We start from the raw sequence: 16,829 nt of genomic DNA, 5'->3' as shown, positions 1-16,829 counted from the left end.
TCATCAAGAGAAAGGTAAAGAGGTTCTATGTAGTTAAAAGGTGATTTGCATGGGTATTTTGGAATGGAAATATCTATTCATGGAGTATCTTTACAAAACACATTTAGAAGACATACAAGTGAGCCTAGGCAATTTGTGTGAGGTAGAGAAGTGTTACTTGATTGTTTATCCCATCATACAATAAGTTGGTGAACAACACCTTAAGTGAATTTTACATAGTGTGTTTTACAAACATAAATGATATGTCATGGAAAGGTAAATAATTTTATGCTTTGCATATTGTAATTGATTGGAGAGCAAGAGAGAACTTTAGGATCCTAAAATAGGAGTGAGACATGCCCAACAATGAGATTCATGTATAATAGCAATAGGCTTGCATATTTCAAACTTAACAACATCTATGCCCAATGACAAGATTCATACATAATAGTAGTAGGTTTGCATATCTCAAACTTAATGGCATCTAGACTCCTAAATGAAGACCATTTATATATTTGCAAGTAAGCTATTTGTTTATAGTAGCTTAAGCAAGTTGGGTGTGTATTGCACATGCGTTTGACAAAGACTGACAATAAGGGTGATGTCACACCTAGCTTAGATGACACATTTGTGGGAGTGTTACAAGTAAAGTGAACATGGTGTAAAATGTTTTAGTTTCCTCACTAAAAATATGGCTATGTTTACTTTGAATATATAGTTAAGACTTTGGGTGTGACACTACCCTAAGTATAAATTTGGTTCTATGTTTAGCGATTTGCAAATTTCTTCTCCTTGCTTAGCTCGCATAGGTCTGGGGCCCCCCACAAGAGCTACATGTGGAGGACTAGTGTGTTGCTAGTTTGAAGAGTCTACTTGAGTGGAGACTTGCTATTATTATGCTCCTATCCACATATGAGTTTTAAATGATTACAAAAGTTAGTGTGGGGCACATAGACCTTGCTTAGTGTCAAATACAAGAGGCAAGAAAAAAGAACAAAAGGAATGGCTTCTCCTTAATTGGATGACAAGATGTAGTAGCACACATTTTCATGTACCCAATCGAACCTACTTATATTGCAAGGGGTGAAGAAGAGAGGTGATAAAGTTCTATAAGGACTGACGTTCATCCACATGTGGCAAGGGGAGCCACTAGGCGAGAGGAATGTCAATCAAAGATATGCTTGTGTTTCTCCTTGTTAACCCTTAATTATAATACGTTATTGAACAACAACTTAAGTGGATTTTACATAGTGTGTTTTACACACATTCATGATATGCCATGGAAAGGTAAATAATAGATGATTTGCACATTCTAGTTGATTAGAGACCAAGAGAGATCTTTAGGATCTTGAAATAGTAACGAGACAACAAGAGCTTTGCATAATAGCAGTAGGTTTGCCTATCTCAAACTTAAAGGCATCTATGCCCAACAACAAGATTCATACATAATAGTAGTAGGTTTGCATATCTCAAACTTAATGGGATCTAGACTTCCAAATGAAGAGTACTTATATCTTTGCAAATAAGCGATACTAAATAGAAGAGATCATGCAAAACAATAATTATGAATCTAAAAGGATTAAGCATAATCCCAAATAGAAAGGAAGAGTGTTTATTGTAGCTTAAGCAAGTTAGGTGTGTATTGTAAGTGTTTCATAGAGACTAAGAGTAAGGGTGGTGTCATGCCTAGTTTAGAGTACACTTGGTGGGAGTGTTACAAGTCAACACCGGGTGCAACATTGTTGTTAGCTTCCTCACTAAAAATATGGCTACCTTTACTTTGAATGTATAGTCAAGACTTCGGGAGTGACACACTACCCTAAGTATAAATTTGCTTCCATGTCTAGTGATTTGCAAACTTCTTCTCCCTATTTGGCACTTGAAAATATGTAGGGTCCGCACGACTTTAGCGTGGCTTGATCGGTTGCAAGTTCGGAGAGTCCACACATGTGACCTATCCGGGGATTCCCTCTTTATATGCTCCATTGCAATTTGCTCCCTATTTGGCACTCCAAAATCTGTGGAGTCCGCACGACTTTAGCGCGGCTTGATCGGTTGCAAGTTCGGAGAGTCCACACATGTGACCTGCCCGGGGATTCCCTCTTTATATGCTCCATTGCAATTTGCTCCTATCCACATATGAGTTCAAGATGATCATAAAAGTCAATGTGGTCACATAGACCGTGCTTACGGTATAATAGAGCAGGGAAGAAAAACAAGGAACAAAAGGAATGGCTTCTCTCTGGTTGGATAACAAGAGCTGTAGCGCACCTTTTCATGTACCTATGGGACCTACCTGCTACCAATACCTACACTACTACAATGAGTGAAGAGAAGAGAAGGTGATAAGATTCTGTAAGGACTGAGGTTCATCCACATGATCGTGGTGGCAAGGGGAGCCACGTGGCGAGAGGAATGAGGGGCGATTCAGAGAGAGCAATAATGGCCCTCTCTCCTTCTCTCCCCCCCTCTCTCTCTCCCTAGCGTGACGCAGGCAACGAAAGGAAGATCAAAATCATCACCTTCTTTCTTCTCCGCTCACCCTTTCTCCGATGACATGACGACAAAGCCACCTCCCTCCACGGTCGTCATCCACCAACAAGAAAGCACTGCATCATCAACCCCACGAGTGATAAGCAGACGACGAAGACAATCGGCCACGGAAGAAGTTCGAAGAAAAGTATCATCAAGACACAACAGACTCTTCATCGGTAAAAACACAGGCTGCCCTACCTTTCCCCCCTCTCTTTATTTGTGCTTGTCTCTTTCCTTCTCTTTACGCTTTCTGAACTACTTATTTTCTTTCCCCTTCTGCCTCCTAAAGCTCTCGTTGTTCTCTGTTTCCTCGGGGCACTTCTCCACAGCGCATTGCTATCCTGACATCCATTGAACCTCCTTTGTTGGCTTATTTCATGCTTTAGTAAAGCTTCATGCGTACAAGCTGAAGTTTCCCTTCACAGGAACTCGATACAGGATCAGCTTACAAGGAAATTTTGGTATGCACTCTAGCGTGGTTTAGAGCATTCTAAATGCTGAAGCTGTTTGCTGCTTTAAATGAGGATATTAACGAAAGTAGAATATGCGCTGCTTGAAATGTTAAATAAAGCCATCCACAAAAGTAGAGAACGCCTGTTATGAAGACAGCTTCCGAGTAATACATGCATAAGTGGCATTTGCGTTGTCAATGTGAGGCCTCTTGTTTGCCTGAACGTTGGTGATGCAATTCAATTATAGGAACACAACATGGAAGACTCTTTCCCAACATCCGTGGTTGTGACATACGTATCTTAAGATGGTTGATATGGATTGAAGTAAGTAAACACATTGATGTTGGAAGGAGAGGCAGTTTGTGCAAATGGACGGTGCCTCGAGCAATACATGAAGTCTGAGGGTTTCAAGTGAGAAATATCATCTAGCATGCCGGATGGTCATGATTACTCAATAGGATCGCTTGAGTGACCGGTAATTTTAGAGGTGGGGGAAGCTGAAGGTTCTTTAATAGGCTGGTGTTTTATAGAGGATCTTAATTTCCTAATGTAACTCCATCTCATAATTACTAAAGAATAATCTAGACAGTGACCTTAAAGCATGCCAAAATATATGGAGCTTGACCACATTCTTCCAGGCATGTAGAGCACGTTTTTTAACTTTGCAGATTGGGTTGAAAGTCTACGTCCTATACTTGCAAAGACTAACTTTGTGAGCAATATTAGCTTAAGTTTGAGTAAGCTTCCTATATTAGACTTTTGACAGACTTCAAGCTCTAGGAAATCAATGTTTATGTCAGCTGCAAGGCAGTCCAACCCTCTGCTATGAATAGTTTTAACCATGTTTTGCAGATTAGGACAGTCGAATGGCAGAGATTGCTGCGGCTCTGTCTTCATCAACTGGATTTCTCCTTGGAAATGCCTCTAAGGCAAGTGTGGACAGTAGGAGTTGGGAGCAGATTATCCCCTTAAGGAGTGCATTTTTGGGTCGAAAAACAGCAGTCTCCAGACTCTCCTTGCAGACTGCATCTACCACAAGCCACAGAAAGCCGCAGGCACCTGGCGTCTTCGGTTCTGTGACACAAAGGTATGTCCCGTTCACTCACAGGTTACTGTATTGAATCAAGGGGTCTGCCTGAGTTTTTCCAAACTTGCCTTCTTTCTCTGGTCTCTGCTTTCAATTTCTCCATTTAGGCTTGCACACACTTTTTTCTGTACAATTTGCTCTCTATTATCTCACTGGACAGTCTGGGCTTATATTAGTACCTACCTTTCTTCTTCAGATAAATCATCAGTCTGACGTGTCTTTGTGCAAACTTCCACTGAAAAATGTTCACCACAATTTCAGGGGTGTTCATGAGTAACAACACCCTCCTTGGATGCTAAACCACCAGCCTATATTTCGTATTTTGTTTTGTTTCTAGTGACATTTACTACTGGTTTTGAATTCAAAAAGAATTTTTGTTATGTGCTACATGTGAACAGTTGCTGCTAGAAGTTCTGCTAGCTGAGGCTTACTGTGACTGTGTACTTGCAGCCAGACACAAACTCCTGAGCCAGCTGTGATTATTCCTCCTGAGAACAAGGGTGTGGAATGCTTTGGTGTCTTTTGTGTTACTTATGATTTAAAACAGGTGAGTGGATATATCTGTCTGATATAATTGGTACATCTTTTTGCAATGTCGGTACCAAGGTGAACCTCCTGATTTTGGGATTACCTATTGCTAGAAGATGCTTGGCATTTTTATCATGGTCTTAACAGTGGAAATTTATAAACATGGGGACTGTATGCTATGTGTAATTGGTTGGGATTTTCAACCATTATAAATAACTCTCTGTGTTGAAAAAAATAAAAAAGAACAGTTATTTGGCTTTTGTGCGTCAGCTTACCCTGCATCAGTGGCATGCAATCAAGAGATTGCAGCTTAACTTTGACTTGTTGGCTGTTAATACCTGTCAGACCAATGACCCCAATATTTGGATAGTAGCCAGCTCATGTGGAAGGGTAAACAGTGGAGAATTTGGAGACTGTCTAATGAAATGGTCATGTCTGAATGATACTCAGATTGTTAGAATTGATCAATGTTATACAATCTTATCCTATGATTGATGATGTAAAGAAAAGGCCGATGTTCATATGTTGATGCAATTAAGACTTTGATCAAATTTTAATATTTTACATCACAACAAGGCAAAGAGGCCAACATGCTTTATGTTGCAATTAAGATGAAGCCCTCTGGTGGTGTAGAACTGAGGGGAATTAGAAACTTGAGGTGACCTAAGATAAGCTGACTTTTCGTTTACAACATTTTCTAGATGCCTCCCATGCATATCCGTAGACTCTCATCCGAGGTGAAAAATCAGTCGGGATGGTTGGGTTGGTTGGCATGTTCTCACCAGAGTGATTCCCCCAGCTGAAATGTGGCTGAGGATATGAATCGTAGAGTTATCCTATGATTATACTATATATGAGACACATGAGACTCAAAGTGCCTTTGTCCTTTGCGTTGGCACAATGAGCTTATGCGAATGAAAAACCATGCGCAGCAGAACTGAGTCACTTACTGAGGGTCAAAGGGGATCAGCTTTCCTGAAGGTAGGAATCTCAAGGGCAACCAGCATGTGCCCAATCTAAGAGAAGCTTAAGCGTTTTGAATTTTCACTGTTCTAATGGTAGGAGGACTATTGAAAGTGCTTAATTGTACAATGGCTTCATCAACTGCACAATTCTTAAGATGAAGAGATGCTGAACTTACCCAACCAGCAGAATCCTTTTTAACCTTCCAGAAGTCTATAAGAACTTTGTGTGAACCTCGAGTATTGCATGTACCAGCAATATCTGAAGCTTAAGAAGCCAAAGATAGCATCATTCAAGGCAGGCAAATGTTTACTATTAACTTAAACATCAAGGAAATATGGAAAGTATCGGTTCCGCCTACCCAAGACCACCAAAGCTCTTAGGTGTAACAATCTTTTTTTAAGAGATGAATGCTACTCCTTTCCTTGCAGCATCTTTTGACAATAGAAATATTTTGAAAATAGACTGAAAGCTGTTCAACTGAAAATTAGATCACAAAACAAAAAAATTCTGATCCTCGTGAGCCAAATCTAAGCAGAACTAGTTTAAAGAGCATAGAAATAAGTCTGATCCTCTTATGCCAATTCAAGCAGAGGCTTGCCATTCATCAGACTTCTTTATGATCTGTCCAAACTCTATGTAACTTACTGAAGGGATTTGATGTGAACTCCCAAAGTGTAGCCCAATAGCCTAAAATCTGACATTTGACCTGATATCTACTATTCGCACTGAAAATGGCCATTAAGGACAAACTTGCTTGATTCTCTCTTTACAAACATCCCTTCCTCTATATTCCCATTATTATTTTATGCTATCTCAGATAAGAAGCTCGTCACATGATGAATTATGGGACTAAAACTAGAACGTGATAAGTACCTTTGAGGTAGTCCCACAGCTGCGATAGCTCTCTACTTCGATTTCCCAAGAAAATTTTAAGATCAGCTCCAGCTACCATGTGTGTGACCATCATATCCAAGAATGGTGTCGCAAATAGTTCTTCCCTTCGGACCCCTATTGCATAGATGTAAGTTCATTGACCAGATCCTAATGAGCCTCTCAGAATATCCACTTGACTATCATCTTATAGAGGAAACCCATAAACTTATGGGCCTCCAATCTGAATGAGAGAAATTTCAAACGCTTCCAAAAAGAAGAGCAAGTCCTCTTTGCCTTCATTGGGAAGGACTCCAACATCCAAATACATATTTCCCATAAGCAACAAATGTTCCTTAATCACCTCCCATGATGATTTAAGCGCTCCTATGGATAGTTGTCTAGTTGTAAGATCCTTGTAAGCATCATCCAATTCTTCTAGATGGAATAGCTATTCCAACTTGTCTTTCTTACATGAAGCCAATTTCTGTTATTGATTCAAAGCACCTTCCTGGCCTTAAACATCTGATGGTTTCCCAAACAATTGTTATCTTACGAATGTTGTCTTTGATCTTGGCTTGAGCATTGACTAGCATATGCTGATAGGAAACAATATTAAACTTTCTAAAGCTCCTCTTAAGAAGCATGTAGAAGGATTAGAGGATTTTTGAATATCCTAAAAGTCTCTCAAACCAGCCAACATAGCAAATTACCTCGGCAAGGATTTTCAGCGTCCTAGTTTGACACACAACCAATCTATTGCATAGCTTTAAGAATATTTTGAGATGAACTTGCTTTCTCAAAATTTCCAAGTTCTTGAATCATAATTCTCATCATGATAACTCCAAGCTTGGCAAGTATTCATAGAGACATTGATTGCAAGAAACTTGAGTTTTCTTGAAACAAATACCTAAAGTGCAATTCCGATCGATTGACTTTCAAAGGGTCTCCTTATGCAATCATATAGAAATGGGAATTGAATTTAGAGCCAACAATAGTGGAAAGTGGTGAGACAAGCACATGAAGAATCCGTCTAGGGATGACAAAAGTTTGGTAAGCATGGTCCATTACTAAATGCATAATGTGTATCCCGACGAACCGAATAAATAGGGTTATACAATCTATTACAAGTAAAGCTCCTTGGAGGCTCTAGAAGTCAATGAATAGTATAAGTGCTCTATGATTTCATTCGAAAGAAGCATTGTTTACAATAGTATCTTGGGGGGAGATATTTGTTTGTTAGATAAGAGCGATCAATAAATATAATTTACATTCCTAACATTATCAAACATTGAAGACCTTTGCCTTTTAATTTGCTATTTAAGCCTATTATCTGATGTTAATTTCATGGCTCAGAATCCTCAGACCTTCAAATTTGGGTCACCAAGTCAAGGCATCCTCCCAACTTTTGCCAGCCAATAAGCTGGAGTCCCGAAATGCACCCAGAAGACGAAGTTGCACTAAAACTAGTTTATGTGGCATGAGTCTAGTACGTGATGAAGCATGGCCTGCAACAATGTTACATAGTGTTTGTCCCACTTGTTGAGGCTACAAAGTGTCTATCCCACTTGTTATTCTTTTTCAAAGCTTCTTGCCAGTCAAGAGAGGACTCAGTAATTGAATGAACTCTCTGCTCTCTTTCTACTGGTCACTTTTGGAGAAGGTTGTATACCAACAACCAGAACTGCTAGAGAGATCTGCATGACGTATTTGTTGATTAGATGCCATGGTACTGATTGTATTAAGGATTCCGAAGGCCAGCATGTGGACTGATGGCTTAGGATTAGATTGAGGACATTCCTTTCTAAAATGCCCAAGCTAGTGACATGCAAAGCATGCACCATCAAAATGGCTTCATATAAAACATTAGGCATTTCCTTGGGTTATAGCCTCTGTTATAGTTATCCACTAGAGCAAAATCGAAGCTATATCATCCAGCGGAAACCGTGGTGCTTGATAGAAGCCCATGAAACTCAACCCACCCAGCATGCATGTGCCATCCCTTATAATGACTAACAGTTTGTTCTCAGGAATACATGTGGACTGAACCATGATGTTTAACAGCTAGTTTCTAGGCCAAATTGGCTGACTGGAGCACAGCTCTCTTTTCAAGTATTTGCTTTGCATGGAGTGGAGTGCTTTACTTGAGAGGACCTAAAAAAACCGTAACCTTCAGAGTAAGTACAATCCATTTCATGTGCACCAAGTATTGTGTTCAACCATAGGTCGAACTTAAAGGCTTTAGGTGGTTTTGCAATTGACATAATCAGTATTGCATGACTGTCAAATTTGCATTCAAAGCTTGTGAGTATTGATGTTGATAAAAAGATCTAGGTCTTTTTTCCTTGGGCTCCTAGAACAATAGTATGTTAGTGTCAGCACCTCCTTAACTTTGGGGTAATCAAGGCTCATCAGGGAAATTTGACCAGAGAAAATCTCTCATTAATTTTAAGAATGTAGGCTACCCAAAGGAATTCATCCAGTTTGCTGGTTTTCCTTATTCATCATGATTGCTTCCATTTCTTTCTTCTCCTTTCTCTTCGATGTCTTCCAACGTGATGGAGATCGGTGGTTGAGCGGAGATGATTCTCTTTTTGATAGTCTCGTCTCATAGGTTGCTTGTTAGACTTCAATTTAATCATTCCAGCATCAGGTTGCTGGCAGTTGGATTTGTTGAGCAGTAATAATTGAATATTGATCTCATGAAGGCATTGCCTATCTGAGCAGATTCAAATAAGAGGATATGATGTGCTTGCTTTCATTTTTCTTCCAAACTCTATTTGGCTTGTATGCTTTTCGACAAATACATTTGGGTAAGCAGAAGTATTGCACCAAGGAAGGCGACTCTTGCTGCACATTGGATCCGGCCACTTACTTCAAGCTCTGCCTTTTAATTTCTAAGTGTTTGGAAATTGAATGCACCTAAGATGGATCTGAATGTTGAGCAAGTAAAATTAAAGGCCTTAATGTTAAATTGTCAGGTTGGCCTAGTTTAACTCTACAAAAACCGCGCTATCAAATGCCCAACAATTCCATTTATAAGGACACGTAGGGGGCATCCTACTTTCTTCCCTCATTTCTACATTCATTGTACACTCCATCTTAAATTGTGATAGTAGGGAAATGCCCAACAATTCCATTTATAAGGACATGTAGTGGGTATCTTACTTTCAGAATTGAAGTGTGATCGAGATGGCACGCACCATGATGGAGCACCGACAGACACCTCAGTTTCTGTGGCTCGAGCCAATGGCTACGTCAATCCACATTCTAAATCGATCTCCCACTTCGGCCGTCAACAGGATGACACCTTTTGAGGCTTACTTTGGGACTAAGCCTGATGTCTCTTATTTCAAGATCTTTGGGTGTGACGCCTATGTGCACATTCCGAAGATGTAGTGTGACAAATTTGAGGCGGCTTCCCGACGATAGGTCTTTGTTGGCTGCAGCTCCCAGTCCCAAGGTTATTGCTTGTATGATTTGGTGAAGCGGGATGTGTACACGAGTCGAGATGTGTAGTTCGGCCATTGCGGGGGGTGAGGAGCACCTTGTATTTAGAGATCCAAGGGAGAGTTGGGCTCCTGCGACCGTTCCTTTGGAGCCAGAGCCTCTTGATGGAGATTCTTCTTCTGATTCTGAGTCTTTCCTTCCACCGGCCACCCTAGTGGCAAACCTGCCGGTGGATTTATCGAAGTCTCTAGTGGATTGCAAGTGTCGAGGAAAGATCCGGCCTCCTCCTCATTGGGCCTATGACACTTTGTGATTCAGGGATAGAGGGGGTCCTTGAGGAGTGGAAACCGTAGGATGGACCGCAGAGGTCACGGAGGCACCAGGCACATGCTACGGAGCTTGCTTGCTCTAACTACTGCTTGATGTCCCGTGCAATGCAAGATAGAGAGCCTACATCAGTGAAGGAGGCTTCAGGCGGAAGGCGATGGAAGCCGAGTTGGAGGCTATTGAGCAGAATGGCACTTGGTTCCTTGTGCCTTGTCCCTCTCATAAGAAGGTGATTGGTGTCAAATGGGTCTTCAAGACCAAGTACCATAGTGATGGCTCTTTGGATAAGCAGAAGGCTTGCCTTGTTGCTAAAGGTTTTGCACAACGCCCAGGTGTTGACTTCCATGATACTTTTGCCCCTATAGCTTGCATGTCGACTATTCGTGCTGTTTTTGCCTTTGCTGGCTATAGGAGATGGCCTAGTTTTCAATTAGATGTGAATTCGGCCTTCTTGAATGGTGATTTGAAGGAGGAGATCTATGTAGAGCAGCCTCCTGGATTTGGTTTTTCCGATGGACTGGTTTATAGGTTAAAGAAGGCCTTATATTGCCTGAAGCAAGCTCCGCATGCTTGGAACGAGAAGATTGATTCGTTTCTCTAGGCCAAGTTGGGATATTGGCGTTTTAGGACCGATCCACAACTTTATGTGCTCACTTCTGGGGGAGAGGTCGTGTGTTGTTTGTTTTGTATGTTGATGACTTGATTATTGCAGGTGCTCATACTAGAAGGTCGAAGAGACGAAGGCGGCTCTACACCAGAAGTTTGAGATGACGAATATAGGACTTCTCCATTTCTTTTTGGGCCATGAGATTTATCAGTCAGGACTTTAGGACATGCAATGGCTTCGAAGACTAAGTCAACATTCAAGTTACCACTATCTTCTGTCATTACCACCTAAGGGACATCTTTTAGATATCCCTTTCAAGACTTTTGACTCCAAAGTAGCACACGACACTAAGGACTTCACAGCTGATTGCCTGATCAAAGTCCTTCATTTGAATGGATTACTATGCTTTGATCCAAACTCTTTCGAACTACGGTAATAAACTGGGGAAGTGGCCTCTTGGTCACCTTTAACAGTTCACCAAGTGGAATTATTTACATCTCAACCTAATGAGGGAGCTTTCACTCCACAAACATGCATGGAAAAGACCCAAAACATAGACATGTGCCTGCTGTTGAGTCTTAGGATGGAAAGACGTTTCACTTTTAGGTCCCATGTGTAGTAGCCATGCCACTCAGTGGATGTGGATCTTGGGAGATGACATTCATTGATACTTTCGAATACTGTGCGTGTGAAACAGGCTTCAATGCCTTCTTTAAACTGACAGGTTGCTGAGCCATTGTGATGCAAAATACTGAAAAGGAAGTCATCTGGCTTGTGTCTGGTTAACACTAAGCCCATGAATCTTTAAACTTCCAATGAAGGTAATCACTGACCCTTAAATCTCTCTTAAGTTGATACTTCATTATTTTGTTGATTGAAAGCTCCATCTTGGTGGCTTCCAAATCATAACTGAGCAGATGTTTTCAGCTTAGGTCATCATGTTTGCCTTTCAGTTGATATATTTAATCCTAATAGCATTAGAATGAGCCAGGTCACCATTATTCATATAAACATTTAGTAAACATGGACATTCGGGGATTTCCAGGATGAGAAACCCAAGTCATGGAAGAAGCTTTTGCGAATTGCAGTATCTGGTGCTGCTGGGACAATTTCAAACCACTTGCTGTTCAAGGTTTACTTTCTGTTTGACAGTTCTCCTTTCCTTGTTCTCTTTCTCTTTATCACAGATGCTCCAAATGCTACTATGCCCTTTTCAATCTATAGAAATCTCGGTGCATACTTCAGAAAATAATTTTGTTGCCTTTCTGTACTTTGGGCAGATTGCTTCTGGTGAGGTTTTTGGATCAGATCAACCAGTAGCTCTTAGTCTTCTTGGTTCTGATCGGTCAAGAACTGCTCTTGAAGGTGAGTTTACACATGGCCAATGCATATTACCTGGTTACTATCGAGTGTCTTGCCAAGTGAAGCATTTAATACATTTGATCTAAACTGAAAAATCAGTAATAAGTTTCTGATTAACTGTGATTGAAGCACGGTTCCCCTACATACAAATCTGCGTCTTGTTGGTGTGAAATAGGTGGTCATGGAAGACGGTTACTCATTAGGAATGTGGATGTACACTTGCAGGTGTAGCTATGGAACTGGAGGACTCTCTATATCCCTTGCTAAGGGAAGTTAATTTGGGTACAGATCCTTATGAGGTTTTCCGTGATGCCGGCTGGGCCCTACTGATTGGGGCTAAGCCACGTGGACCAGGAATGGAGCGAGCAGATTTGCTTGACATCAATGGAAAAATTTTTGCAGAGCAAGTGTGTAGCATACCACCTTATTTGCATTCAAATCTTAATTGGTACAAATTCAGAATAATTGACTAATTCTGATTGAAGTACATTAGCATTAGTTGTTTCTTTAATCTCAAATGATTCTGCTATGAGTTTCAAATATCTTCAAAAGTGGAGAGCCCCAATTTGGGTGATTGCTCCTCTACTATGACCTTAGAACTTTGATATGTCAAGTGAGCTATTTTTATTTCGTCCAATGTTACCAGTCGACAAGGCTTGGAGCTCTTATTATCTGTGAACAAGTGTTCTCCTTGATTTGTGTGCTTGGTTCTAGCATAGTATATGAATACTTGAGTTTTCAACAGAAGCTGATGTCGTATTTGCCCTGGTTGCGGTTTGGTTGCAAACATTCAGGGCAATGCACTGAATGCTGTGGCGAGTGAAAATGTGAAGGTTATCGTAGTTGGGAATCCTTGTAATACAAAGTAAGCCTATGGTATTTTCTAACCTCTGCTTATTACGCTGTGGTTAGCAACAGAAAGAAGTTATGTGGTTTGACTGATGCTGGATGCGTTCTTTTGCAGTGCTCTTATTTGCATGAAAAATGCACCAAGAATCCCAAAAAAGAACTTTCATGCTTTAACCAGGCTGGATGAAAACAGAGCGAAGTGCCAGGTAAAGAAAACAAGGATATTGGCTAGTTGTTAATGTTTACATAGCAGCACAAAATGATTTTGCATTCTCTGTCGCCATGGTCAGTTGGCTTTAAAAGCAGGAGTATTTTATGATAAGGTCTCCAACGTTACAATCTGGGGGAATCACTCGACAACACAGGTATTAAACTTTTACGTTACTATATTACAGCTTCAATATCAAATAGTTGGTCTTCACTTAAGGATGCAGTTTATCAGAAGCTTCAAGCAGTGGTGTAGTATTTCACCATATGATCAAATTCACTTAAGGATGCAGTTTATCAGAATCTTCAAGCAGTGATGTAGTATTTCACCATATGATCAAATTCACTGTGTGCAGGCGTGAAAGTGTGAATCACCAGCTAACTTTGCTTTCAAGTTGAAAAAACTTTTAAGCCCTGCATAATCGATTTTTACCGCTATTCGTCCACCTTAGAAGATTTCATAGTTTAGAGGATTCTATTTTACACATGTTCCTGCTCTTGCTAGGTGCCCGATTTTTTGAATGCAAAGATTAACGGATTACCTGTAAAAGAAGTTATCACTGATCATAAGTGGTTGGAGGAAGAGTTTACTCAAACAGTGCAGAAGGTACAAAGAATTTGCATCACGTGGTCTGTCAAGTTAGTTTACTGTTATGTGATCTGTCACGCTACTCTGTTGTATGACGTATGCTTTGGACTTTGTCCAGAGGGGTGGGGTGCTAATCAAAAAGTGGGGTCGCTCCTCAGCAGCTTCTACAGCTGTTTCTGTTGCAGATGCCATTAAATCTCTTGTGACACCTACTAAAGAGGGTGATTGGTTTTCAAGCGGGGTGAGATAAACTATACTGTTGCTGTTGCTCTAGTTGTGTTTTCGTCGTCCATTGTCTTGGTATAAAATCTGTTAATTATTGTTTGTGGAAATTATCTAATAGAGGGACAATCGATTGCTAAATTTTGATTACATAGATAGTCTGGAACCTGCGCACTCTTCAGTCGTTTTGTTGGTTGATCGGGTCTCACATAGAAGATTCTTACATCTTTTGTTTGTGTAAGAGACTTTTGAAGAACTAAGTCGGAAACTTTATAGCTTTAATCGTTATGAAACGTTTGACAGGTTTACACAAATGGGAACCCTTACGGTATTGCAGACGATTTGATTTTCAGCATGCCCTGCCGGTCCAAGGTAATCCTGATGAGTGCTCGAAGCCTGTTATCCTTTTGGATGCACGCTTTCCTGCTGTAGAAGTATCGCACCCACAGAAAATGGCCGGACTAGGCCGCGCACACGCACATTCATACCTATATGTATGTGTGTGTGTGTGTGTGTGTGTGTGTGTGTGTGTATATATAGAGAGAGAGAGAGAGAGAGAGAGAGAGAGAGAGAGAGAGAGAGAGAGAGAGAGAGTGTCTCACATTGACTGTACAGGGTGATGGCGACTACGAAGTTGTCCCGGACTTGAAAATTGATAGTTGGCTGGCAGAGCGCATCAAGAAGGTATGTTTCAGCGTCTACTGAAAATGGGTTCCAACACCTTAAAATGTCGTAAAAACTTAAGAATGTGTCAAACAAGATTAACTATAGTAAGGAGATTGTATCTACTCTATTTCTTTTCAGACTGAAGAGGAACTTCTGGCAGAACGAAGATGCGTGGCGCATTTGATAGGGGAGGTATTCACGTGTTGTTGATGCTTTCATACTCTTTTGTGTTGTTGATGGTTTAGTACTCTGCTCTGAGAGAGAGAGAGAGAGAGAGAGAGAGAGAGAGAGAGAGAGGTTGCTTAGTATGACTTTACCATACTCGCAGGAAAATGGCTTCTGTGACCTTCCGGAGGACACAATGCTTCCCGGAGAACAATAGCGCCCTGATCTGCAGTTTTGTTATTGTTTCTAACCTGTCTCTCTGTCTTTCGATCCGCAATTACCTTAGTTTTAGGCGAGTTTACAGCTTTTCGACGGAAAAAATAAATGCATTCCTTCATACAGGCGACCCTTAAGTTTCCTTGCAAGGGTTGTACGCAATTTTGAAGGCTAGGTAGGCATATCCACTCTAACATTGTTTGTATACCTATAAAAAACACACAATTTTACTTTTTTGGTTCTTAGTAAATATTGTTAGGCTCAACTTTGTGCTGGAGAATTGACAATTTTGCCATGGTACATTGAAAATCATGCCCATGTTAATATAAAGCTGATTTTTAACTGTGCTCGGCAGAATTTTTTGTCCGAATCTCCATAGTAAACATTTACTTGATTTTGCGGAACATGGTGCCATTTGACATTGATCATGATCGTCAATCAAGCTTGAATAGCATGCCTCCCACAAAGGAAAAACATGTACGCCCAAACCAGGGAAAAAAACCAAGAGCATGGAACTTCCTCTAATGAGTTCATGTACATTTCTTGCTGCTTGAGCAATGTTGCTTGTGTCGCTTGTGATTCCGCAATCTTGATTATTTGCCTTAAGTAGCTAACATTCACTCAGCTCATTCCATTCACATCTCCCCTCTTCATTTTCACCTTTGCTAACCATTCTTTGATTAGACTATCCAAGGTTGTAGTTGAGCCATACCTTTAGGATGCCAAAGATAAATACCAACAAGTCTAATGGAATTGAGGGGTCACAAGTCCATCCTTAGCCTTGCTTGCTGTAACGAGTGGCAATGCTATGGCTTGACATCCCTTGCTATTGCCAAGCTTCAAGTTCCATCTCCATCAGTTTCTACATTGATGCGCTAAAACCTAGCACCACGAAAGTGTAGATAAGTGTGGACATCATGGTTATGTACAAGACTATTAACCTCCCTCCAAAGCTTAGGGCTACTACTAGAAGATACGCCCAACAACAACTTTTTTGAATATGAGGTTCTAAGTCTATGGTCTGGATTGATCCTAGCTGATTAGGGTCTATGTATTATTGTGGTTGCTGATTACTATTGTTCTCCAAAGATTCGCAAATTGGCCATAGGCCTCCAACAACTTTCTCATTTAACTCTTTGTTTGTGTAAAATTGGGAGACAAATGAGTATCCTTGTTTAAGGGGCAATGCTTTATTACCTCTATCTATATTTATTATCAACATTTGTCATGAACAGGTCAACATTTAGCAAACAATAGTAGTGCAAGTGGGTAGTCTTGCTTTATCATTTAGCAAACAATAGTAGTGTAAGTGGGTAGACTTGCCTTATAGACCTTTACAATGTGAAGAGCTTTGAGGATAGATCATGACATATGTGATTGCATGGGCATTGGAGAAGAGAGTAAGCTAGCTATACAATGTGTAGTATAGTTGCTAATCTCCACTTGTATCTTGTTGATTAAATTCCAGTTGCCCACAAATCTTGCAAATCTCTTGGATGATCTCAACAAGGGTGGCATCTGTTCTTGGCAATTGACTTCTTCATTTCAATGACTACATATTGCAATTCTCAAGTGAAAGGCCTCTCTAAAGCAAGGTTTCTTTTGTGCGAATTCTCGTCTCTTCATTGTAGAGACTACATATCGCAATTCCTTCTAACTCATGAAGGGCCTTGAGTTTCTCAACATATACCTATGGTTTTGTGGGTTTTCATGACATTTGTGAGCAATTGGTCACCTTTGATCTCTCTTACA

The 16,829-nt window shown here is 40.5% G+C and overlaps 1 protein-coding gene across 1 annotated transcript; it reads left to right on the top strand.

Moving 5' to 3' along the window:
• Window positions 1–2,742: 2,742 nt before the first annotated feature.
• On the top strand, window positions 2,743–15,419 carry LOC148028890 (lactate/malate dehydrogenase family protein). The gene is made up of 15 exons (XM_087687654.1): window positions 2,743–2,975; window positions 3,819–4,053; window positions 4,504–4,600; window positions 11,847–11,933; window positions 12,082–12,166; window positions 12,389–12,570; window positions 12,958–13,028; window positions 13,128–13,218; window positions 13,303–13,377; window positions 13,725–13,826; window positions 13,927–14,049; window positions 14,334–14,402; window positions 14,646–14,714; window positions 14,835–14,888; window positions 15,025–15,419. Exons 2-15 carry the CDS (start codon window positions 3,833–3,835, stop codon window positions 15,076–15,078), a joined length of 1,380 nt encoding a protein of 459 aa, XP_087543780.1. The 5' UTR covers window positions 2,743–2,975; window positions 3,819–3,832; the 3' UTR covers window positions 15,079–15,419.
• Window positions 15,420–16,829: the final 1,410 nt, after the last annotated feature.

Source organism: Lygodium microphyllum, chromosome 11 (genome assembly GCF_053477565.2).
Source record: "Lygodium microphyllum isolate KBCC chromosome 11, Lygodium_microphyllum_v1.1.10, whole genome shotgun sequence".
Taxonomy (NCBI): domain Eukaryota; kingdom Viridiplantae; phylum Streptophyta; class Polypodiopsida; order Schizaeales; family Lygodiaceae; genus Lygodium; species Lygodium microphyllum.
This window is presented reverse-complemented; position numbering and strand designations above follow the sequence as displayed.

Bases quoted from the DNA above. Each gene is read 5' to 3' on its own strand.
- LOC148028890 (XM_087687654.1), top strand. From the start codon at position 3,833: ATGGCAGAGATTGCTGCGGCTCTGTCTTCATCAACTGGATTTCTCCTT. The intron at 13,029-13,127 runs GTAAGCCTATGG...GTTCTTTTGCAG, and splicing joins GGGAATCCTTGTAATACAAA to TGCTCTTATTTGCATGAAAA. The intron at 13,219-13,302 runs GTAAAGAAAACA...CGCCATGGTCAG, and splicing joins AAAACAGAGCGAAGTGCCAG to TTGGCTTTAAAAGCAGGAGT.